Below are 25,326 nucleotides of genomic sequence, written 5' to 3'. Positions count from 1 at the left end.
GGAGCTGGAAACTGTGTCCTCTGGCTCTGTCAGTTCCTGGAGAAAGAGCCCAGCCCTGCCTGAGCACAGCCACCTTTCAGGGAGTTGTAGAGTGATGAGGTCACCCCTGAGTCTCTTTTTCTCCAGGCTGAGCACCCCCAGTTCACTCACAGGGCTTGTGCTCCAAGCCTCCCACCTGACAGAATTCACAGAATCACTGGGTTGGAAGAGACCTTTAAGATCACTGAGTCCAACCCAGCCCCAACAGCTCACCTGAACCCTGGCACCCAGTGCCACATCCAGGCTTTGTTAAACACACCCAGGGAAGGTGACTGCACCACCTCCCCGGGCAGCCATTCCAGAACTTCATCACCCTTCCTGTAAAAAACTTCTTCCTAATATCCAACCTAAATTTCCCTTGGTGGAGCTGGAAACTGTGTCCTCTGGCTCTGTCAGTTCCTGGAGAAAGAGCCCAGCCCTGCCTGAGCACAGCCACCTTTCAGGGAGTTGTAGAGTGATGAGGTCACCCCTGAGTCTCTTTTTCTCCAGGCTGAGCACCCCCAGTTCACTCACAGGGCTTGTGCTCCAAGCCTCCCACCTGCCTTGTTGCCCTCATGGGGTTTTAGAGGGGGACAGCAGTCCAGGACCTTCACTCTCAGCACCACAAGTCTGGCTACAGCTGTGTCATTTTATTCCCAGTGACCACTGAAACTTGGGTCAGAGGAGAGGAGAAGGAGCAAATTCCCTCCCTGCCATGCTCAGGAGACATGTCCTGCACAAAGCTGCAGCAAATTCCTGCCTGCCTTGCAGCTTCTCTGCTCATCTCTCAGTAGTGAAGGCAAATGCCAAGTGCTGCTGAGGGAGCAGGGAGCCTTCAGAGTAACATATGGGGGAGAGCAGCTCAGGGAAAAGTAAGGACATGTGGGTAATTTTTTATCATTTGCAGCTCTGTTTTAAAATTAGAACCCTTTGTGTCGGATAGTTATGCAAAAAAAAATTTAATGGCAACATTCAAGAGAGAAAGAGCTACTGTACTCTGGTACCCAGCCTGCCCTGTAACGTGAAAGCTTCTGGTTCATCAGAAAAGATGCACATAATTCTGAGGTCTTTATGGTTCACTTACCAAAAATTACAGGAAATTCAAAGTACAGAGTGTTCCTGAGCTCTCATTTCCTAATTTTATTAACTCCAGAAGAGATGAAGCTCTGGAAAAAGCAAGTGAAAAAGAGCAGGTCCAGTACTTTATGTCCCTGTGCTCTCATTTGTCTCCCTCTTCTTTGTAGTCTCCACCCCACCCCCAGTTTGATGTTATTTTGTTCTCCTCTGTGTTGGCTTTCCATGGCCTCTCTCCTTACACCGCTGTCCCCTGGTGTGCTGCTCTGTTCCTCCTGCACCAAAGTCCTGAGAAACATCCCAAACACTCCCAAAGCTGTGTCAGGACCACCACAACGCAGCCCTCCTGTGAGCCCAGCACTGAGCCCAGCCTGGTGTCACAGCTGAGGAGCACAGAGGGTCCCTCCTGATGCTTCAGGTTTGGCTTTTGTATTTCTCACGTTCTGTGCTGCTTTAGTGTGTGGGGGGTTCTCCTCTTCTTTTTCTCCTTACCAGTGGCTGGTGCCCACAAACATGACACCCAGCCTCCAAAAGCAATCTACTCCCTAAATAAAGGCAAGTAAGGTTTGAGGGGAGATGTGGAGTCGCACAGGACTTTCTTTCACAGCCCCTGTGTGCCAGGACACATCCTTCCCATGCAGGAATTGCCCAAGCTCAAACACCCAACCCTGCAACAAGAGGGTTAATGAACAAGCTATGCAGGCTGGTTATAGCCAGCAATAAGCAGCTTGCTGTTTTTCTTCAAGAAAAAAAAAAAAGTCAGTAATTCTTGGAACATTTATTAACCCCCTAGTATAGGCAATTACTGTAAGATAAAGGTCTGCCAGTCTTGCATTACCATAAATTGCTGCATGTTGCTTTTCTACAGCACAGTAATGTCCACAACCAGTGTGAATAAATGCTAACATTTGAGTTTTAAGCTCAATTCAATCCTCTCGATTGAACATTTTTAACAGGTCTTCACTTTCAGTGGCTGTTGGGCCACAAAAGAAAAAAATATTTTATACAAGCCAAAAAAATCCAGGATAGCATTTCACTGATAGACTGTTTTGTAGCTCAGTTTAAGATAATCTCACATCTTTCCTAACATGCAGAATGGAAAAGAGGAAGGCAGGTGGGAAGTATAAAACCCCTAAGATCGGCCCTGCTGTCTATGACGTTTTGTAGTCACATACAACATAAAAAAATAGTGGCAATAAAAAAAAAATAAAAAGAAAAAGGCTTTGTAGTAGACAGAAAACCACCAACCAGCTTTAAATTGAATTACACAGCCTGCTAATCTTTATGATGAAATAAAATTTCTTTGAACACTTCACATTATACTAAAATCCTCAGTGCTTTCTCCCCAGCCCCAACCCCTCTCTGCTCAAAGCAACTCCTCCACCCCTAAACCATTGTTCTTCCCAGCCTGCAACGTGATGCTCTGCTAACAGGAGGACTCATTTTAATTAGCTATTGTTAATATGGCGCGCACGGTGTGAAAACGTAGGGGAGAAGTACTTTTGCACTTTGTATTTTCGATGCAACATTAAATTTGCAAGTGAAGGAATTAACTGGTGGTGCACAAAGAATCCAGCCCTCGACTGCTCTCCACTGAAATCATTCTCGTTACAATATGAGGCTGTGGCAGCAGCACTGGAGGAAGAATCTGATGAAAATGTCTGTAAAAGTTTCTATTTGAGGGGCATTAGTTGCCCCATGCCTGCTCAATACAACAACCATAAATCTCTTTTCTGTTTCAAAGCGGATTTGCAGGAAAGGGGGACTTGAAAGGAAGAATTATTTGGGGTTTTTTATACATTTGGTTTGGTTGTAGCTTGTTATAAGAAACCTGATCATCCCCTCCCCCTTCTAAGACAACATTAGCAGCCCAGGGAAGCAGATCCAAGAAATGACCAAGCAATTATTGTGATTGAAAATCCATTCAAGAATTGTGCAGTACCTTGCAGTGCTCACTGGCTCCTTCCTTTCATTGAAAATTACCAAATGAATATATTAGTTTAAACTTATAAAGAGCCACTCACTGCAGAACATTATTCTCTTTGAAAGCACATTTCACCTGAGCCAAGATTTCTAATGGCTGTCAAATAACACCTTTATATTTGCTTTGACTGACCGTGGCAATTCGTAGAAAGAATTTTACACTTTAGCAGAAAACACAGCTTTAAAACTCACATTTCTCTATAGACCATTAGGAGATAGCAAAAATGGATTTTTGTGAAATCTCTTTATGAAGAATTGCCAGGAATAACAAGAACAGAACAAGAAAGAACTGATCAGATATGAATGATCTTACACCGCTCCTCCGGCATAAATTCCATTTCAGTCAGTGGAAATTTTACTACCTCAACATTCATTTTATCCAATGGCTTCTATTTTACCTTCCAAGTTACACTTCTGGGGTTCTGCTTCCCACAAAGCATCTCATATCTGACCCAGAGCAGAGGATAAATATGAAGAAGCAGCCATAACCCTGGCACAAAAGGAGAATTTTGTACTTTCTCCTACTTTTGTTTTCACACTGCACTACAGCTTGTTACATCAAGAAAAATTATTCAGCCTCTTACCAAAAATCAATATGGTTGTGTTTTCCCACTACTTAATATAATAAAATGAAACATTCACACTACTTTTGTATTATTTTGAGAAGAAAAAACAAAGATAAAAATTAGCAATAATAGATTATAAAAAGGTATATGCTAATAAAAGCTGAGCAGAGATTATTAATTCAGGCAAGCCATATGGGAATTGAAAACTAAGTACAAATGGGAATTTAAGCATGACATTAAACACAGTTTGAGCTAGAACAAAAGTAAAGGAAACATTCTTAAGTAGTAATATGGCAATAAACCCTAAATAAACTAGGAAGAAGTTTTTTAAAAGTTTATGGTAAAGACAGAGTGAGATCCGTAACCCAGAGAACAACTAAATCACTAAAAAATCCCCCAAGGCCTCAGCACCAGCTCAAGCTGTAAATAAAATATCTCCATCCCACCCCAGTGTCTGAAGCTTTTCACCAGGGCCATCACAGAAGACAGAGTTGTTTCCAAAATTGGATTAATAGATTTTCCAGGGAGCTGCTTCCCTCTCTCCCAGAACAGCTGTGCCAAACTCACACATACTTACAGGATTAAAGCCACCTCAGCATTTTCTTTCACTTGCAATGAATGCAATTTTTTTTTCAAGTGCTCAGAGTTTTGTTCATCAAAATGGTATTTTATGTTTAGTCAATTATTCATTCTAGCTGTAACAAGCAGAGCAATATAGAGTTCAAAATATGCTCCAGATGGTAAAAAACACAAATCAGAAATAAATCAATTTATAAAAAAAGGAAGAGATTTGTTTTTATTGCCATAATTTAACTTTAAAATATTCACAGGCTTCCTTCTGGTTCTAAATTACCCCAGAATACTTTGAGCTAATACCCCTCTGAATCCAGAGAAATTTAGAACTCACTGGTTCTGGTTTTTTTAATATAAAATAGTGTGATGTCGGATGCCAAAATAATCAGAAATAATACAGAAAAACACTTGACCACACTGGAACTGTCCTCAGTGTACATTAGTAAAAGGAACACACTGGCTCTAAAGCCTGAATGAGCCATGCCTGGAGAGGAGATGAAGCCAGATAACTAAACCAGACCAGAGAGATTGAGAAAGGATAGAAGTGGAATGTGACCCTGCATTTTTAAACAGTGATAAGAAAAGAGCTTGATCTTACTATTATACTATTCTGGTACAGTTCATTTTTTAAATTTTTTTTTAATTGAATTATGCTATCTTCAATATCAAACACATTCTGGCAGGTGTCTGGCTTAACAGTTTTGAATGTAATTTCAAATTTCCACAGCACTAATGCATAAATTTAACTGTAGACTGGAACCAAGTGTCTGTCCACAGTTCTGAGAGCAACACCACATTTACATTTTGTCATCTATTCCACGTAACAACCAATTCCAAGGTGATAGTGCTATTTTCAATTACTAATAGTCACACAAAAATGAACTTTAAAAATAATTGACAACACTTTGCTGAGGACCACATCGGCATCCACAGAGGTAACAAGAAAACCTCTGCATTAAAATTATAAAATCATTCTTTTCTTCTCACTTCAAGTAACATGACCAAGCAACTACAGCCAGAAAAATAAAGTTGGGGTTTTTTTTAGCTCTAGCAACAATGTTTACACTAGAGGCAAGCACATATTACAGGTGAAGAAATATTTGCTCCAGAACAAACCCACATATATTTGGCCACTAAACCATTCACTAAGTGTTTACAGTCATTATCCCAAAGAAATTAAAAGAAATAAGCATTCAGAACAAAGGCAAGACTCAAAAAACATGGAAGAGTCAAGTTGCTAAATCCTAGAACAACTCGGGAAAAACCTAGCTAAATTCAGCTTTCAGCCCCACATACAATGACCAGGAGTAAGATCACCTACTGAATTTATCCAAGATTTTGCCAAGCTCGTGCAGTAATATACTTTATAACCTTGCATGGGGGGAAAAACAAACAAACCAGAACGAAAAAAATGAACACAGTGTGACATAAACACTAAACAAAAAAGTACAAAATGGGCTATTTGAGAAAAAAATCTGATCTGAATTCAAATTATTCACATAAGCCAAGATATGCACAATCAGGCCCACAGTAACTGAGCAAAATAAACATATCAACTCATTAAAGATCTATCTGCCTGAATGTATCTTTGCTTTCTCTTCAGTTCTTATGGGCTATTCAATCACTTCCCATCACCCAGAAAAGGAAATATTGCACTATGAAGACAGAGCTATAATTAGATATTCTTCTATTTCATTTCACATATATGACTGAATGAGAACGGATGGGGAAAATATGAACAGAGATAATAACAGCAAGTTGAAACATTCAGTAAAAAATACATTTGGCACAGAATAACATCTCACGTCTTCCTCAGCACGTAATGCTGTGTTTACTGCAAAATTAGTTAAGTTAGTATAAGAGATTTTTAATGAAAACAATTATAAATTTAAAATAACTGTGTTTAAAGCATTTAAGAGTCCCTAAGGTCAAGTGATTACAGCAGTTACAAGACCCGAGGGACATGTTCACACCAAAACAAAGTGAATAAATTACCTCAGCCAGTGTATGCAATCACTAAGTGACCACAGAGGTTATTCAATGTATAAGCCCAGCTGACTTCCACGCAAAACCAATAATGAGAATGTAACAGCCAAAGGGAAAAAGCATTTAACTAGCAGAAGCTGCTGGAAGGGCTGAGAACTTGGCAGAATGGGAAAGGGAGTGTGGAAGGCAAGCTCCATGGCTTGGCTGTGGAGGCAAGGGAGGAGGATGAGTGTTGGGGAAATGGACAGGCAAAATGCTGAACGTTTTTCCCAGGTGAAAGACCCAAACTGTGGCAAAGGGATGCAAGACTCTAAAAATGTAAACCAGCAGGGTTTAAGCAGAGCTCTCAGCCCTGTAAAACTGGGATATGTAACGCCCAGTGAAGGACAAGCAAGGCAGGAGCTCAGAATAATCATCTCTCAGCCTTCCCCTTGGCTTCACTGCCAGGAAAAACGATGGACAGTTACGTGTTTTAGTTATTCCAATGGAGGCAAGACCTGGTTTTTACCACAGAGTGGGTAAGATAGGCTGCAGAACAAAAACTAGCTTTGTTCTGGCTTCTCTCCCTCATGACATAAATGATCAGATGCCTTGTCTTCACTGCAGCTTCACAACACAACTGCCAGTGGAGAAAATCAGAGCCAGGAAAGACAGCAAAACATTTTTCTGTAGGGACCACCTTGTATTTGATTCGCAGTGTGCAGCTCTGGATCAAGGTTCCTACCAACTATGGTGGAAAAAGATGGTACTGAGGAAGCACAAGGAATCCTGCTTGCCCCTGGTATGTATATTTTTTAACCACAGCACATCACCACCTCACATCCTTGAAGGCATTGAATCTTCACAACACACAGAGTAAATAATAACATAATAAATGGTAAAGCACAATTAACACATTTTGGAGACAGGAGTCTGAAAAGAGAGGCAAAAGGACATGCCTGACCTTGGTGTTTTGATTCCTGAAGCAAATATTCACCAATATTCCTGCAGGTGAAGCAACTTGCTGGCTTGCCCTGTGCCAGGAACCTAATAGCTGGTATTGTCATTCATATACATACATACATATATACACACACACACACACACACATATATATATGTATATGTATATTTATATGTATATATACATATATACACATATATGTGTATATATGTGTGTATATATACATATATATACACACACACACATATATATATGTATATGTATATTTATATGTATATATACATATATACACATATATGTGTATATATATGTGTGTATATATACATATATATGTATATACACAAATATATGTATATATACAAATATATGTGTGTGTATATATATACACACATTTTTTATGTGTATGTATATATATGTGTCTGTATATATATATGAGAAAATGCAAGTGGACTCTCAGTATGTAATTACAGATTTTCTTTGTATCTGAACTATAAAAACCTGAGGCCAAAGCCAGCAGACCCTCACACAGTCAGATCTTCCAGTTTCAGTGAAACTGCCTGCAAAATGTGCTTTTTTTAGATAAACACTACACTGTCTTCTACATGAACTATGCTTATATGCTAAGAAAGCCCCCTGGTAAATTACTGAGGCTGGAATACACCTATCCAAAGGGTTATAATTCTGTGGGGAACGTTAAGCCAAGGACCTATGTGCTAAAATAACATCATCATGACCCCCCTGTTAGATGCAAGGAATGCCAAGTGGCTGCCAGCCCTGCAGGATTCCCCTGGGAGGGTGAAAGCACCCTGGCAGATTATTTGGGCTGGCTTTCTGCAGCCCTGAGTGTTTTCAAATGCCAAGCACTGGCCACAGGCTCTGGCTGCACCTAAACAGCATTTGTGAAATTTGTGAAATCCACAAATTCTGGGGCCAAAGAGGAGCTCAGGTGGCCGGAGACTGCTCTCAGCAATGCACTCAGGGAGATCTGTGCTCTCCAAGAGGCAATTCCTCCTCTGGAGCTGCAATTACACACAGAAAAAGGATAGTTTTGAGCCTATCAAATCTAGTACCACTTTCTAAAAATAAGAACAATACAGCTAAGTTGCAGTGGTATGGTTAGAATATGTGCACAGCAATAAAAAAAAAAGAAGGAAAAACGTGCACTGCCATAAAAAAAAGAAGGGAAAACACCCATTCAAATAGGGTTCAGGAAATCAGAGGAGGTCAGGTAAAAAGAAGAGTATGAGGAAAACACAAAGAAGGACAGACAATGTAGAAGTTCTTGTATTTAAAAACCTCCTTTTGTAAAACCAAATGTCCCTTACATATCTCTTGAAGGGTCAGCCAAGGAACTCCAATGCAATAAAATTATGTAGAGGTGCTGCACATGATTAAATAGGTAAGATACACACAGGATAAAATATGTAGAGATGCTGCCATCACACAGCAGGCAAGAGAGACTGCAGCAAAACCTGACAGAGCTATGCTTCGAAATACTTTTTACATAAAGCTATAAATCCATTCTGATGCTTTTTAGAAGATCAGCTGCTCAAGTCACCTTCAGCTCTGGGTATTTCTAGAGCAAGAGGTGAGCTGGCAGTGCACAACCAGCCTGCCAGTGGTATTTACAGCAACAGTTCCCCTCCTTCCTTTTGGTTCTCTGCTTTTGCTATTTAATTTAATCAATTTAATTTAATCAATTCCAGCAACAGGCTGTCAGGGCACTGCTGTCAAATACAGCAGGATATGGAAGGTATTTGTAGTGGGTTTGGTTTGTTAATTTGGGATGTTTTTTGGTTAATGTACTAATGAGTGTGGTGGGTTTAGTGCTGGCTCACCAGTGCATCCTCTGGGATGTACTCTCTTATTTCTTGTTCTGAGGTAGGACTAGGGGAAAGGTAAAGCAGGCTTAGAACTTCAAAAGGGCCTAAAGAGAAATTTATTAATAGTAACAAAATGAAAAAGTAATAAAAATTACAACAAAACTTTTAGGACACTTCTCATCTTTCTATAGTCTTTTCTTTTTTACTGATAATACAAAGAAACAAAACCTAAAATTTTAGTTAGTTTACTACTTTTAGAATAATCTTTCTTAGTTTAGTTAGGGAGACAAGTCTTTTTTTGTTAATGTTAAGGAGACTTCTCTATAAGAAAATAGTGTTTATTTTCATGAATAGTAGCTACTTGGGGAAATTTGTAATTGTGACATTTCTTAAGCTTTTTTTACAGTTGTATTTATGGGCTATGTTAACTTATGGGGTACTGTTTTAAAGATGAGTGGTTTAAAGGTAAAAGTTTTCATTATCTATCTTTAAAATGATCTTTATCTCTGGAAATAGAGGTAGAAATCTAAAAACAGAAATAGAAAAATCTTTTTTTTCTCTCCCTAGAGACAGTATTCTACCAAAGAGATGGTGACTGCCCGTGCTCAAAGATAAAATGCCAGTACTCCAAATCCAAGGGGCAAGCATGTGAATATCACCCCCCAAAAAATTCTCAAAATATAATATATATATTATATTTATATATATATGTAAATATGTTTTATGTATATAAATATATTAAATATATGTTTACAGATATATGTTATTATATTATTATATTACTATAATAATTCTCTTCCAAACAGCATTATTGATCAAAAGAAGGACTTTGATCATTTCCAATACACTGTAACTTCCAGCTCTGCTGTAAGCCACAGCAAACCCAAAGCACAGTGAGCAGCAGTTTCTGGAGTGCACACAAATCCCCCCAGCACCAGCTAAGGGAACACTGCATCCTTTGCAAGAGGTGCCAGCACCTCCTCAGCACCCCCGGGCAGCTGCACAGCTCTTGTTGTGCAATGAATCTTTTCCCCAGGGTAATGCAGAAATGCAGCCAAGTCTCTGAATTTGTCTTAATTAACAGAATTATTATTATTATTACTATTATTGTTATTAACAAGTGAGGCTAGAAGCAGCACATGACACGAGGACACGCGGACGGGGGGGAGATTCTCCAGCGCCCTAATTCAATTAGCAGGCAGTGAGTGACACCGGGACAGGAGAGGTTAATTGGGGTCACCAAAAGGCAGTAATTCCTTACCTAACCAGTCATTAAACTTCTTAACCTCGGAGGGCAGTCCCAGCTCGGTGAAGTCGCCCGTGTGGAGCAGGATGTCCCCGTAGGGCATCTGGATGCCATCTGTTCTGGAGTGCGTGTCTGAGACGCAGACGAAGCGCGTGTGGCCCGCTGGCTTCGGAGTGTCATATGGGATGGGGTCCACCCTGGAGCAGACACAAAGATCCCGTCACCGTCACGAGGTTCAAACCCTCAGTCCATTACTGCAGATATCAGCTGCAGTGTCACAGTGTGAGCACACATCTCCCTCCCTCCAGGAAAGCAGCCACGCATCCACGGACACACGCCACGCTCTGCCAAAAACCCAGGAGGGACCACAGCGCTGCTAAAAACTTACCTGGTGAGGACAGGAAGATTAAATACACGCAAGATACGGCCACTCTGTGGTACTAAAGTGTGGTTAGACACGGGGGAAAATGGATTTAGGAGGCTTTGAATTCAAGTGTTTTGTGTGCTGTGTCTTATACGGGGACAGGCACAGGGCCATGGGATAACAGGGCTCACAGGTGGGCCAGGAACGGGCTCTCACCTGAGCTCAGCAGCTGATTTTGTTCAAGGGCACAGGTTCTCAGCATACAGCATTTGTTTACACACAATAAGGTGCATTCAGGAGTGCTTTGGTGGAGGCTGGGAACTGCAGAACATAGTGACAGCTTCCTAAACTCATACAAAATCCTGAGCTCATCATCCCAGAATCTGTAAAGTCAGCAACTGATGTGCTATCACATTAAGCAATCGTGTATAAAACTTTTTTTTTCCTATAGACAACAATGCTAAAAATTTAGTTCAATTGATTATTTGCAAGCTGTATTTGGTAATTTGATCTTATCAACTACATGTGACCCATCAAGGAAGTCTGGTCATTTGGTTTTTGGTGACTTTTTTTTTAAGCACAAAAGAGGAAAAAGAATAGGTAATCGAAATGCTTTATGCATTAGTGATTAGAGGCTCTAATTTGTAACAGAATAACTTAAATACAAGAGGCAACCCATTGCCTACTTTGGAATTGCAATTATTTCTCTGCAGAGTTACCATAATTTGATTTGCTCAACAATTGAATAGCACAGCATCTGGATTAGTGCCACAGAAAATCCCATCCCAATTCCACAAAACTTCAGCTCATTCCATTGATGTGCCACTTTGATCATGGTTAGAGCTTAGCTTCAGCTGGAAATGTTGAGGTATTTAGGAGTTATGTCAGAATAACAGTCCACTTACATCTCAAATTATCAGGATAGTGAAACCAAGCTCCAGCTACTTTAAAGCATCCAAACACCAGCAGACATCACTGTGAATTTGTTTGTCCTAAATCCCCACAGCTATGATGAGATGTACGGTCAGTAACAGAAAATAAAGCACAAACCTTAAGAAAATCCTGACTTTTGAAGTATTGCTTTTGTTTACTGAACTGTAAGCTAAATTAGCATTTCGTTTTTACTGTACACTGAACTGTGTGAAAACCTCTGCCAGTGCCTTGAACTTCAGCTCCCTGCACAGGTGAGAAGGACCAGAAGCAGCCTGCAAGGTGCAAATCAGCTCCCTGCCCTGGGGAGTTTTATTAAAAGAGTGGCTCCAGAAATCAGACTCCATATGGATATGTCCTGGTCTCCAGTGGAAAACTGCCCCTGTGAATGCACTTACTAACAAGATCTTACTGAGTTAGAATTTAATTTTGTTAGAATTTTAAATTATATTATATTATTATATTTGTTAGCTATTATATATATTACATTGATATATACAATATATATATAATACATACTATACATATAATATATTATTTATTCTATTTCTTAGACTATTCACAGCTAAAATATTAGTGGGGGAAGCAGAAGGGGTGAGATATTTGTTAGACTTTCCCTAGGTACCGTAATTAGGTCTTTCCAATCAAGCTGTATTTACCATCAAAGCACCATACCTCATTGACATGGGCCACTGAATTAATTTGCAAAAGTCAGGCTCTCCAAGATGATGCTTACTTTAAAAACAGATTCTACTGCCAGCTGGTCTGGAGAGCAGAGAATTTAGTGGATGACTCTTCCTTGGGGTTGGTACTGTAGCTCCTGTTCCACCCAAAGCACCAGGTACAATTACCTGAGCCATGAAACTGGTTACCACTGCAGAAACCCAGGAGAAAAATCCAACAATCAATGGATTTTTATTTTTTTTCTCAGCAAGGGTCTGAAATCAACAAGGTTATTACTCCAGAGAAAAATTAATTTACCCATTGAAATTGTACTGGCTAGCTGGGCAGAACTGCAACCATAGTGCTTTCCTACATGGTCCCTTCCTTCCAAAATATGTGGGTCCCCAAATCAACATTTCCCTACTTCCCAGCCTGTTTACTCCAGACAGCACAAGAAATGAACACCAGCTTTCAGCATCAGCACAGAACTTGCTCAGAACATCTCTGCTTGAGCCAAACCAGCACTGCCTGCCCTGGGGAGCCCAATTTTGTTTGTACACAGCAGCCAGGCTTTGCTCTGCTCTGCAGCTTCCAAACAAACCCTGTCCTGCATTAGAGTATGACACTGAAACCTGGTTTAGGATTTTTCCATTCATGCCATGACTTACAGAAAATTCTATAATCAAAATTCATTAAATCCCTGACCCTTCTTTCTCTTCTTTACAAACACCATGATGTTGCCAAGTAACCTTTTATCTGCGTCTCAGCTTCCTTCTCTCCTTCAGTAGAGCTTTCCTACTAAGTATTTCCAAGTGAGATACTGCAGGTGATTGTGTTCAGTCCATCCATTTATCATACTCAGAACAGTCCTTCAATAAAACTCAATAAAAGTGGTGTTATTGCCAGTCCTAAAGGTTCACGTTTTCCTTCCACCCACAGCTGCAGCATGGCAATCAGCAATATGAGAGCCTCCTTTCCCACTGCATCCCGAGAGGACTGGGCTCTGAAGGCCCTCTCACAGCTCTGGTGACACCCTGGGCTGCGAGCATCACCCTTCCTCCTGATCTGCTTTCTTCCTTTTCTACTTTCACCCTTCTTGCTCATCTACTCACAAACCAGCAGCTGGGGGCTGCACACTGGCATTGCTAAAACCTCTGTGGCAGTTCTGCATCTGACCCTTCCTGCACTTCAAGCAGATAAAATAATAAATAATAAAATAATTATTTCAGCCCTAATAACTACAATTAGTCATAACAATAATTATAATTAATCAGAATTATTTATGTCCACCACCATTCTGCTGAATCAGAGCACATACCTAAGAAATTCAACTTGTTCTTTACCTTTGCTGCAAACACAGTGCATCCCACTAACTCTGACACTCTCCATCACCACCAACACTTTGGTTTTTTTTCAGTTTTCTTGACATGGCAGACTGAAACACTTCACTGATTATTTGATTACTGCATTTGGAACAGCATGCTCACAGAAAGATGCAGTAAGAGATATTTCAGAATAATTTAAATGTTTCTATATTAGGATTAATACAGTAATCAGGACATAGAAAACAACTAAGATATGTTGCACCTTAGAAAATCAGGCACGTGGCTGGATTTTATAAAGCTTCTGTAAGACCCAGAATGAAATCCCATAAGGCAGTTGAGCAATGACTGCTTTGTGAGATCACGACACTAATGTAAGATCTGTCACATTTAATGCATTTATGACATGGGTCCAGGAATCAGAAGGGACAATGTAACCTTCATACACTTCTACAAGAACCTTGTTTATCAGATAAATACTTTACTAAACTGCCCTTACCACCAGTGGTTCTCATTTAAAGAGTCCCCCAGGTACAAACCTCAGATTTACAAAATATGGGGGCTCCTGCAAGAGATGCATTTCCTCCCACACTGCCTGAAAGGACAGCATTATCCAAGCTCTGATTTGGCTCAGGTGGCATTCAGAGTCCCTTCCCCAACGCACAGCTCCTCCAAAGGTGGATGAGTGCAGGTCAGGGGGTGAGTGCTGCCCCTCGCCCTGCGCACACAGCAGCCCAGGCACTGCTCCATCCTGGGGCTCACAGCAAACCCCACCCTGGCTTTCAAAGTCAGAGATGAAATAAGCACGAATGAGCAACACACACCATGCCAGGGGGTTTGACCAGCGAGGGAGTGGGGGCTGAATTCAGGAACTCACACAAGAGCAGATCCTTGGGCCCCTCACACGTGCAGGGGTGTGGATGCTGACAGTCTGGCCAGAGAGAAAGCCAGATCAACTTCCCCAGGCATTCTTCTGGGGAGTTTTGAGAAAGCTCAGAGAAAGAATTAAAATAACCCTTAATCTTTGCAGCTGGTGTTTTAAACTCGTAGTTTACTTGTAAGATGTGCACAAAAAGAGTGTTGTTCCTAATTAGCCCCTGTAAGTACACTGCATGTGTACAGTATATGTGCACAAGAAGAGTGTTGTTCCTACCAGCCTGTACTGCACTGGGTGCATCTGTGACTCAGTTTCTGGGTTTGTTTTTTATGACAGCTGAATAAGTATGCATTATGCACCCATTTAAGCACAGGCTTCAAGTCAACACACATCAAACCCATGTGTGTTGTTGCCCTTACTTGTGTACTTGTGAGATGTGTCCAAGAAGAGTGTCGCTCCTAATCAGCCAATAATGTGAGGAGTGTTAATTGAGGACCAATCAGAGCTGTCTATAAAAAGAATGTGATGTATAATAAACTTCACATTTACCTTCTAACAACACAAAAATCTGCTTCACTTGATCCAACCATCCCTAACGCAACAACACCGCAGGGGCAAAGGACTTGATTTAGGATGTCTTGCCACAGAAGAGACATGTTAACTGTGCATTTCAGCCCAAGCCTACACCAGTTACTCATGAGGATGTCTTATAAATCAGCAGGGCTGGAAAGCTCTGGGACAGGCAGGGCAGTGCAGCCCTCCTACAGACACAGCTGCAGCCACGCTGGGACCCTGCTGCAAAAAAACCTCAGAAAACACACAAGCACCACCTTCCTGAAAGGAGTCACTTTTGGTTATAAAGGGTAATTCTGCATGGGTGAGCTCAAATGCTGAAAATAAGGGTCTTGGGGTGTGTGGGGAATGAATTTCTAGAGAATTTTTGAAGTTTAATAGAAAATTTAGATAGTATGCATTTGTATACAAACTTTGAGGGGAGAAATGTTGATTTAGAAATACTATGGAATAAGATAGATATTGTTGAGAGAGAAATACAGCTAGAAATAAGTTTTAAAGGGTGGTTTTGTAAATGAGACTAGATATTTTAGAGAAACAGAACTATCGAAGATGTACTGTAGTAAAACTTATGAGGGGTCATTTTAAACGATTAGTTTTAAAACATTTATAGTATAGTGTGATTAAAATCAGTAAGTTAAGAAACACTTATAATGTATTGTAATTAAGAAACAGTTTTTGATTAATAGTAATAGTATACTATTTGATTAATAGCAATAATGTAAATTATAACATTTGTAATTTTTTACATGAGATTGAAAATAGAATAAAAGTTTTTAAAATGTTTTCTGCTATTTTATTTCTGAGTTACAATAAAACTTAATCTAACAGGGGTGGGTTAGCCTGGGAATGCCTGTGGCAGGAAAGCCCAACCCCACAGACTGTTCACTGCCCTGCTCTCTCAGGCTTTGAGATATTCAGACTCCAAATCCCCTCTCAGAGAGGGATTCCCAAGAAACCAATTTATTAAGCCAGGAAAGTTTCCAGTTCCTACCATGGAGTAAATCACTCAGATGAACACAGCACCCACAATGGACAAAACATGAACAGATGCTGAAAACTCCTCCTCACAGCCCGAATCAGCATTATTCCTGCTTACAGCCCACCACTCTGCAAGCTGCCTCTGCCAGAGGTGAGCAGAAAAGCAGGTAATTTTCCTGTCCCCAGGCTCTCCAGATGCATGAACAGTCCCATGACACTCGGGCCCACGTCCTTCCCAGCCTGTGTCACATCAGACGCTGGCTTTTCATCTCAGTAATTACTCCACTGGGTATATGTGTGACTGAATTTGTGGGTTTATTCTTTATGACATCTAAATAAGTATTCATTATGCATCCATTTAAGCACAGGCTTCAAGTCTGTGTGCCACATCAAGTCCTTGAGTGTTGTTGCACTTAATCTGTTTTGGGAGTCACTTGCAGACATCCTCTCTAGTAACTAGATAGTTAAAACAGAGCTACATAACTAGCTTTTAAAAAGCATCCTACTCATACCTCCTGTGAATAGTCATCACTTTATTTATTTACAGTTTAGCTTCCTCTCATATCATTTCATACTTTTCTTGCTACTCCTATTTTCAAAGTTTGCAAACAAAATACTTCTTCAAAGAGCCAATTAGCTTGGTGTGTTTATTTTTTGATTAAAATACAAATATTTTCTGAAAAAAGAAAAATACCACTTTTAAAAGCTTGTTTCTTAGTGCTGTCAGTTCCCCCTCCTCAGCTAAGGCAATGGAAAACAATTTTTTTGAAATGGGAAAACAAAAGCAATATATTTTCTATATCTTCAGGTTTTTGTTTCTTTGAATTCATACCTGTGTCTCTACACATGCTCCCTCTGGCATGGAAAATTCAGGAGAAAAGAATGGGTTTCTCTGTGAAAACTGCTGTGTAAATGTATTTGTTTCTGTATCCAAACCTCACAGCTTTGTTATGTCGTGATATTTGTTATTGCTCTTAGAGCCAGTCCCAAGTCCTGGAATAGGGCAATCACATGAAACTTGTTAATTAATTTCTGTTAAAATTTATCACTAAGTCTCTCAGCTGAAGGAAAATAGCATGGAATGCACCTGCATGCCCAGCAGCATCCAAGAAATGGAATGAAAGTAACAGATGTGTGATTGTTCTTATTTAAAACAAACAAACAAACCAAAACTCAACGCTATTACGCCAACTTCACAACTCTCAACTGAGTTTTTAAGGCCACAGACTAGGAGGACTATATCAAACTGTAAATGTGTCTACATTTTGAAACAAAAATTTAATATCCTAATTTCCAAACCCTCAAAACGCGAACACAAACGTCATTTAAGTTCCCCTGTCAGAAAAACATTTACATGCCCGCAGCTGCTTGTGATACAACACATGCTGAAGACACAAAGCCAAACACTAATTTCCTCTCAATACACAAAATTAATGCCCAAATATAGCATTGCTTTAGTTGGCCACTGTCAGCCATTAATTGTTTAAATCATACATATTAATGCTTTTGTTAACTTGACTCTGTCTTGCAGCGTGCTCAAACACCAAGCCAACATCTGGTTTCTCGTCTGACTGAAAACAAAGGGATGCAAATACCTTTCCACACTCTCCCTGGTAGATTTGATTTGTGCAAGCACACATATCCAAGAACAGACTCCCCCAGACCTGGTGGAAAGCCCCACCTCTTCTGGAAACCTCCACGTACATGTGTCACCCACCAAAGCCTCAGAGGCTTCTGGAGAGCTGTAAAACCGAGCTCTGATATTTATTACAGAAATGGCATTAATTGTGTCTTGGTGCAATGTGGGGGAAAAAAATAAATTACATTTCCAAAGCCACAGGAGGGTTCAATGCAGTGCTCAGCAGCTTACTGCTAACGCTTCCAACAATTATAGCTGCAGGGAAATGATGGATCTTTTTATTACAGGTTCTGGAGCTGTTTTACTTCCAGTGAGATTTATGAGATTAAACAGAAAAGACCTATATTACCCACTGTCATCATCTGGGCAAATTTAAGAAAACTCTCCTTTACAAGGAATTTATAATCATATATCTTCTCAGCCCGACTTAAACCTTAACTAATTAAAGACTCCAAACTCTGTTCAACCCAGATTCTGGTCAGTAATAAGAGCAGAAAGAGCTAAAATCCAGATTTGCCATGGTGTTCTTTGAGGGGCAAATAGTCATCTGGCCTTTTCTGAAGTACCTGACCTCTGCCTTTGATACTAATGGAAATTCAGAAACAGAATTGCATGAGCATTTTTGAAAATCCTACTAATCATCCCTTTGCAGAAAAAAAAATTTTTTAAGTCAAAAAAATACCTTCTAAAATTTAGGTGTCAGTGGCTTCCCAAAGGTTAGAGAAGTAAAACAGAATTGAAAAAAAAGAAGTTTCAATACCAGTATCAGCATCACTCTAAGGCCCAGACAGAAGTTTCCTTTAAATAAAATAGTTAACCATTCTTATGCTGGTATGGTTTCAATTAAAATTCATTAAGAAGCACTTTTCCCCTATTTTTTTACTGCTGTTTTTGGGGGACTGCCATAAATAATGTCTTTTTCCCACCCTGACAGAACTTATTTGCAGGCAAAACTGCACCTACTAGGAGGATAAGTCAATAAGCTCTCAACACTGCAAGATTTTTATTTCCCTACTATAACCTATCCAAACATCCATTCATGAAATACACCCAGAAAGTACAACCTGGCACCCCAAGTTTAGATCCAATTTTAATTTAAGGACAATGAGGCTGGAAAAAGGCACATTTTGATACATTTAGCGAGGCTAAATTAATGTGTGGTATCCCTCCAATCATTTCATTTCAACTGCAGGCATCATAAAATGTGCTGGATTTACTTCTAGGATGGAAACCACAGAGAAGGCTTTAGCTCTTGTTTCAACAGTAAAACAGTTTTTCCAAAATGCAGTGGAAAAAAATTCACCCCAAAAAACAAGCAGAAGAAGATCTCCAGGACAGATTACATTGTTCTAACTTGACATGCCATCCTCCTCAGAAATTAGGGCAATTCTGATCAGAGAGACCAAAGTCACAAAGTTCTGCCAAAACAGAACTGTGTAGGCATGTACTGCAGCATGCATTCCATTGCTGATGCCCATTTATATTAAGAATTATATCTGGAATGTCATCAAATGTACAGAACTCATCTGCATAATTCATTATATTTCCTTGGAGATGATAAATTCTCCAGAGAGACAATAACTCTTACGGAATAGGGGAACTGGGCAAGTGGACCTGAAGGTGCATAAGACCTTGAGAACTCATTCTCTTTGGAATTTGCTGTTCAATCTAAAACCTTTCCTCATGTTTCAGAAACAAATACTCAGTGTTTAGATACCCACAGGATTAAGCCCAGAGTGTTTGCAAAGAACCACTTGAGGCTGGTTCTGATTCTTTTCCCCCCAGCACATATTTGGTCTAAGGCACAGTGGCTACTTGAAATTGCAGCTCCAGAAACACAAGTGTTCTTCTTCAAGCCCCAAGTTAAGGACACAGTGCAAGCCAGAGCCTCTGCCCTCAGCCTGCTCAGTCATTTTCTTCCTGACCTGCAGGTAACACCCTCTCCAAGGGATGGGATGCAATTCCATCCTCTCCTGAACACACTGCTAATGACAGGCCTCTGCTGCTCTCCCTCCTGGCTTGGCTTCCACAGGGGTGATGGGACTGTGGCACTGACAGGCCTCTGCTGCTCTCCCTCCTGGCTTGGGGTGATGGGACTGAGGCATGAAAGCCCTGCTCAAAGGAGAGGCAGCTCGTGCTGGGCAAACACCACTTGTGAGTTACCAAAGGCACAGGATGCACAGAATGACACCAAACAGCACTTCTGAGTTACTGAAGGCACATAGTGACACCAAACACCAATTCTGAGTTACCAAAGGCTCAGGATGCACATAGTGCCACCAAACACCAATTCTGAGTTACTAAAGGCACATAGTGACACCAAACACCAATTCTGAGTTACCCAAGGCTCAGGATGCACATAGTGCCACCAAACAGCCCTTCTGAGTTACTGAAGGCACATAGGGACACCAAACACCAATTCTGAGTTACCAAAGGCACAGGATGCACATAGACACCAATTCTGAGTTACTAAAGCTCAAAAAATTTTCTTTTTTGAAGAGGAGGAAAAAAAAAAAAAAAAAAACCCACCAAAACAATGAAACAAAACAAAAACAGAAAAAAACCCACCTAACTGCCAAAAAAAAAAAACCAAACAATTTCTGCTCTTAAGATATGCCTCAACCTTTCACAGAAACTTTGCTGGAGACACAGAAAGGTAAGAGGCAACTTTGGGCTTAAAATTCTGCTGGAGAGAATTGAGCACTTGAATCTTTCTATCCTTTATCTTTGCAGTGCAATTGTCTTCATTGCAGCTAGCAGCATCTCCTGACACACATCAAACATGAAATGCAGTTCCAGGCAGAACTGGATTCAACCAACAAAACTGCAATTCCTTGGTGGGGGGATTGGAGGGGGCTGCAGTGGGCTGGACCACAGGCAGTTTTTATTTGTAAAACACTGAGCAAATACATCCCCAGCTAAAAAGATTCCACGAGCAAGCTCTCCCCACCTTTTCTCTCTCTCTCTAGTATTAAATAACTTATGACAAGGAAACCTCAGGTCAAACAGTACACATTCCACAATATTTCAAGATACAAACATTAGCTCAAGTGAGAAAAAGCTTGGTGAATAAAGCTACGGGACAGAAAAAAAAAATCTCATGTCTTCACCTAGCAGAAAGCTGCAGGAAGGTAACTCCAGCTGGAGATACTCCTTGGAAATGCACAATTCATTCTGATTTGCTTTCTCCCCCTTTTTAATTTTTGTTTTCAAATCTCTCTCATTATTTGGTGTTCTCATTCGTTTTCCATGAGTATTTATATATGACAGAGGCTGCTGAAATCAGGACCACCATCTTCTCATAGAAAATACAACATATCTCATGGATAAAAACCAGCAATGACTGCTTCAGTTGTGCCATCACTTTAACCTGACTGTGGCATTTATTTGACACACATCACGTTTATAGAATATTATGAGAAGCAGTGCTGCATATAGGATCAGGAGGTTTTATCAATAATGTAGTTAATAGGCAGAGTGTTTGTGGGCAACCACAGTGCTACAGGTTATCTCAGAACATTTGTGTTTTGCTTATACTTCTATAATAAAAATTAATGACTTCAAAGTCCTCAGTGGGAGTATCTAGGACAGTCATATTTATCAGAACTGTTACTGGCTTCTGCAGTAAGCAATTATTCTTATTGCATTAAACCGTTCATTTCCAAAGATGTATCCCCAAAAATCAAATAAATCCAAGAATGAATTATAGTCAAGATAGAAATTTACCTCAGGGATACTTTTAGAAAACTCAATTTAAAAACGCATTTACTTTTGCCTCTGTGTCAGCAACAAAGGCAGGAGAAGAGGGGGAAGAACAACAGAATCGTTGTGATTTCAGTGTTTCCTACAAGAAAATTCCAAAGCCAAACAAGCTGCAACCTCTCAACACCCAGCTTCCATCTGTGAAGGGTAGGAAGGCATTGCCACCAATGACTCAGAGGTTGCTGCTAATTGCACAGACCAAATGAATAATGCTGAATATGCAACAGAATATTGCTTTCAGGGTTGGCCTTGAAAGCTTTGAAAACTCTGCTGCTTCCCAACCCTTGTGCTGAGCACTACCAGGATTTTAGCTGCCATGACAAATGCAGGAGCACACTGCAGAAAGTAATTTCTGTGTCAAGTACAAAAGGCAAATAGTTGCAGTTTGAGATTTAGAGAAAGAACGTGACAAGGAGAAGCCCCGGGAAGGAGGAAAACAAGCTGCACTTTTCTTTTGTCCAGAGAGAGAAAAAAAAAAAAAAAAAAAAAAAAAAAACCCCACCAAAACAATGAAACAAAACAAAAACAGAAAAAAAACCACCTAACTGCCAAAAAAAAAAAAACCAAACAATTTCTGCTCTTAAGATATGCCTCAACCTTTCACAGAAACTTTGCTGGAGACACAGAAAGGTAAGAGGCAACTTTGGGCTTAAAATTCTGCTGGAGAGAATTGAGCACTTGAATATTTCTATCCTTTATCTTTGCAGTGCAATTGTCTTCATTGCAGCTAGCAGCATCTCCTGACACACATCAAACATGAAATGCAGTTCCAGGCAGAACTGGATTCAACCAACAAAACTGCAATTCCTTGGTGGGGGGATTGGAGGGGGCTGCAGTGGGCTGGACCACAGGCAGTTTTTATTTGTAAAACACTGAGCAAATACATCCCCAGCTAAAAAGATTCCACGAGACAGCTCTCCCCACCTTTTCTCTCTCTCTCCAGTATTAAATAACTTATGACAAGGAAACCTCAGGTCAAACAGTACACATTCCACAATATTTCAAGATACAAACATTAGCTCAAGTGAGAAAAAGCTTGGTGAATAAAGCTGTGGGACAGAAAAAAAATCTCATGTCTTCACCTAGCAGAAAGCTGCAGGAAGGTAACTCCAGCTGGAGATACTCCTTGGAAATGCACAATTCATTCTGATTTGCTTTCTCCCCCTTTTTAATTTTTGTTTTCAAATCTCTCTTATTATTTGGTGTTCTCATTCGTTTTCCATGAGTATTTATATATGACAGAGGCTGCTGAAATCAGGACCACCATCTTCTCATAGAAAATACAACATATCTCATGGATAAAAACCAGCAATGACTGCTTCAGTTGTGCCATCACTTTAACCTGACTGTGGCATTTATTTGACACACATCACGTTTATAGAATATTATGAGAAGCAGTGCTGCATATAGGATCAGGAGGTTTTATCAATAATGTAGTTAATAGGCAGAGTGTTTGTGGGCAACCACAGTGCTACAGGTTATCTCAGAACATTTGTGTTTTGCTTATACTTCTATAATAAAAATTAATGACTTCAAAGTCCTCAGTGGGAGTATCTAGGACATTCATATTTATCAGAACTGTTACTGGCTTCTGCAGTAAGCAATTATTCTTATTGCATTAAACCGTTCATTTCCAAAGATGTATCCCCAAAAATCAAATAAATCCAAGAATGAATTATAGTCAAGATAGAAATTTACCTCAGGGATACTTTTAGAAAACTCAATTTAAAAACGCATTTACTTTTGCCTCTGTGTCAGCAACAAAGGCAGGAGAAGAGGGGGAAGAACAACAGAATCGTTGTGATTTCAGTGTTTCCTACAAGAAAATTCCAAAGCCAAACAAGCTGCAACCTCTCAACACCCAGCTTCCATCTGTGAAGGGTAGGAAGGCATTGCCACCAATGACTCAGAGGTTGCTGCTAATTGCACAGACCAAATGAATAATGCTGAATATGCAACAGAATATTGCTTTCAGGGTTGGCCTTGAAAGCTTTGAAAACTCTGCTGCTTCCCAACCCTTGTGCTGAGCACTACCAGGATTTTAGCTGCCATGACAAATGCAGGAGCACACTGCAGAAAGTAATTTCTGTGTCAAGTACAAAAGGCAAATAGTTGCAGTTTGAGATTTAGAGAAAGAACGTGACAAGGAGAAGCCCCGGGAAGGAGGAAAACAAGCTGCACCACATAACATTTTACGATACAAAATGAGATGTGGGCAAGGCAATTTCACTTACGTGATTCATTTTATAAGCAATGCAAATGCAATCTTGCTGATTATGCTCCAAAACAAAAGAGGGAATTTCATTACTTCAGCCAGTGCAATTAGACATGCAGAAATCACAAAACATCCTATCTGCAGCAGAACAAATGGAAACCATCATTTCCCATTTAGATGGGAATAACCAAGGTGGGTGAAATGCATTCTGTGATGGTGGGTGCTGGGGAGGCATAAACTGAATTGTGCAGCCTTGAAGCTCAGTCTGTGCTACATACAGACACTCACAGAGATTAATTCCACCACATTTGTCATAAATGAGCTAAAGATACTTCAGAACCCACATGACATGAGGCAAAAAAACCCCAAACATCAACAAAACTAACAAAAAACCCCCAAACCAGTATCTTCCCCAACAAAACAAAACACCACTTAAAAAAACCACCCCAAAACTACACACCTATTTTTTATACAAGAGTCTTTTCCAGTTTTTATTTATCTTCTGGTTTCTCAAAGCTTGAAAACAGGCAGTTACTCTGAAGTCAGGCAGGCTGTGTGAATTAAGAGTGCCATTGCTTTCCCTATATGGCTCCCTGGGGAATCCATTTATTAGGCACAGGCCTGTTTTCTGATTTAGCTGAAGCACTTTTCCTAGAGAATATCAGTGTCCACACCAAGAGGAATTTTCGAGTAACAGCTGCAGAACAGCCTTTTTCTGTAGGAACTGTCTTGAATCAGTTCCCCTATATGGATACACAGCGCTGATTTCCAGCCTCATACTCCTCTTAGTACTTAAAAGGAGAAGAAAATTACATGTTTTTAATAGGTAGTCTAATAATAGAAACCTCAGAAAAGCTTCAGCTTCTTGAAAATTAGCAGTAAAACTGAAAGTGACAAAAGCAAAATACACAAATAGATGGAATAGTAGGGCACTCAGCTATACTTATTTGGGTGTGTTGCTTTCAGTTTAACAATCAAAACCACTTTTGCTTTGACTAAGAATACGTGTAAAATTGCACCCACCTACCCATCCAGAGTCATATTTCTCAGCATGTAAATGAAATCCTAATTCTTTTGATTTTATCCATTAAGGAGCAGGAAAAGGTACCTTCCAGGGACAGACTACAACAGAATTCCACAGCTCTGCAAGGCTACAGGGAAGTGCAAAGGAAAAAAGGAAAAGGATGTTTCTATGAGCTTGCAGCAAAAAAATCATTACTGAACATTCTGTAAAAGATACAACTATTAGGGTAGTTTTTAAGGAAACAGGCTAATTCACTAAGTTGCTTAAGGAGACAAAAAGAGGGGGAAAAATCACTTGAAAAAACGCGGAACTTAAAGCCTGGAAAGAGCTGTCTTAACCATTTCTTTCTTTACATCTGGATCCACTGGGCTGTTATTTTTCTTTGCATTTCTGCATTGTGGCAGTGCCAGTGAAATTCCCAGTTGCACAGCACTGTGCTGGTGCTCGCTGCAGTCGATAAAGTCAAAGTTCACAGTGACCATAATAGGACAGGAATGTGAGCTGGGTGAAACCACTCTGTTCACATCAATACTGTTACAGTCACCTACATTAGACAAAATTAGCAGTTGAGAGTCTCAGTTCTTTGACTGAAATTACTAATTTCCTGCAACCTTTCTCCTCCTTCCTCCCTCATAACGTTTTGGCAATCAAGAACAGGCTTAGGGACTGTTTCATAATGAATGCAGCCCTTAAGGGTAAAACTGGCAAGATACTCCAGTCTGTTCCAGAAATCCCTTCTGCAAATCATTATTCCATCTAGTTCTA

General features: G+C 40.1%; 1 protein-coding gene across 2 annotated transcripts in view; it reads right to left on the bottom strand.

Annotated features, from left to right (window-relative positions):
• MPPED2 (metallophosphoesterase domain containing 2) overlaps positions 1–25,326 on the bottom strand; it is a 111,702-nt gene that overhangs the window by 62,615 nt on the left and 23,761 nt on the right. For both annotated transcript variants that reach the window (XM_041485169.1, XM_041485161.1), the window contains exon 3: positions 10,227–10,408. In XM_041485169.1, coding sequence (XP_041341103.1) covers positions 10,227–10,408 — 182 coding nt within the window. The remainder of the gene's footprint in view (positions 1–10,226; positions 10,409–25,326) is intronic.

Source organism: Pyrgilauda ruficollis, unplaced genomic scaffold, assembly GCF_017590135.1.
Source record: "Pyrgilauda ruficollis isolate IOZ18807 unplaced genomic scaffold, ASM1759013v1 scaffold118, whole genome shotgun sequence".
NCBI lineage: Eukaryota > Metazoa > Chordata > Aves > Passeriformes > Passeridae > Pyrgilauda > Pyrgilauda ruficollis.
Note: the sequence above shows the minus strand (reverse complement) of the source record. Positions and strands in the feature narration are given on the sequence as shown.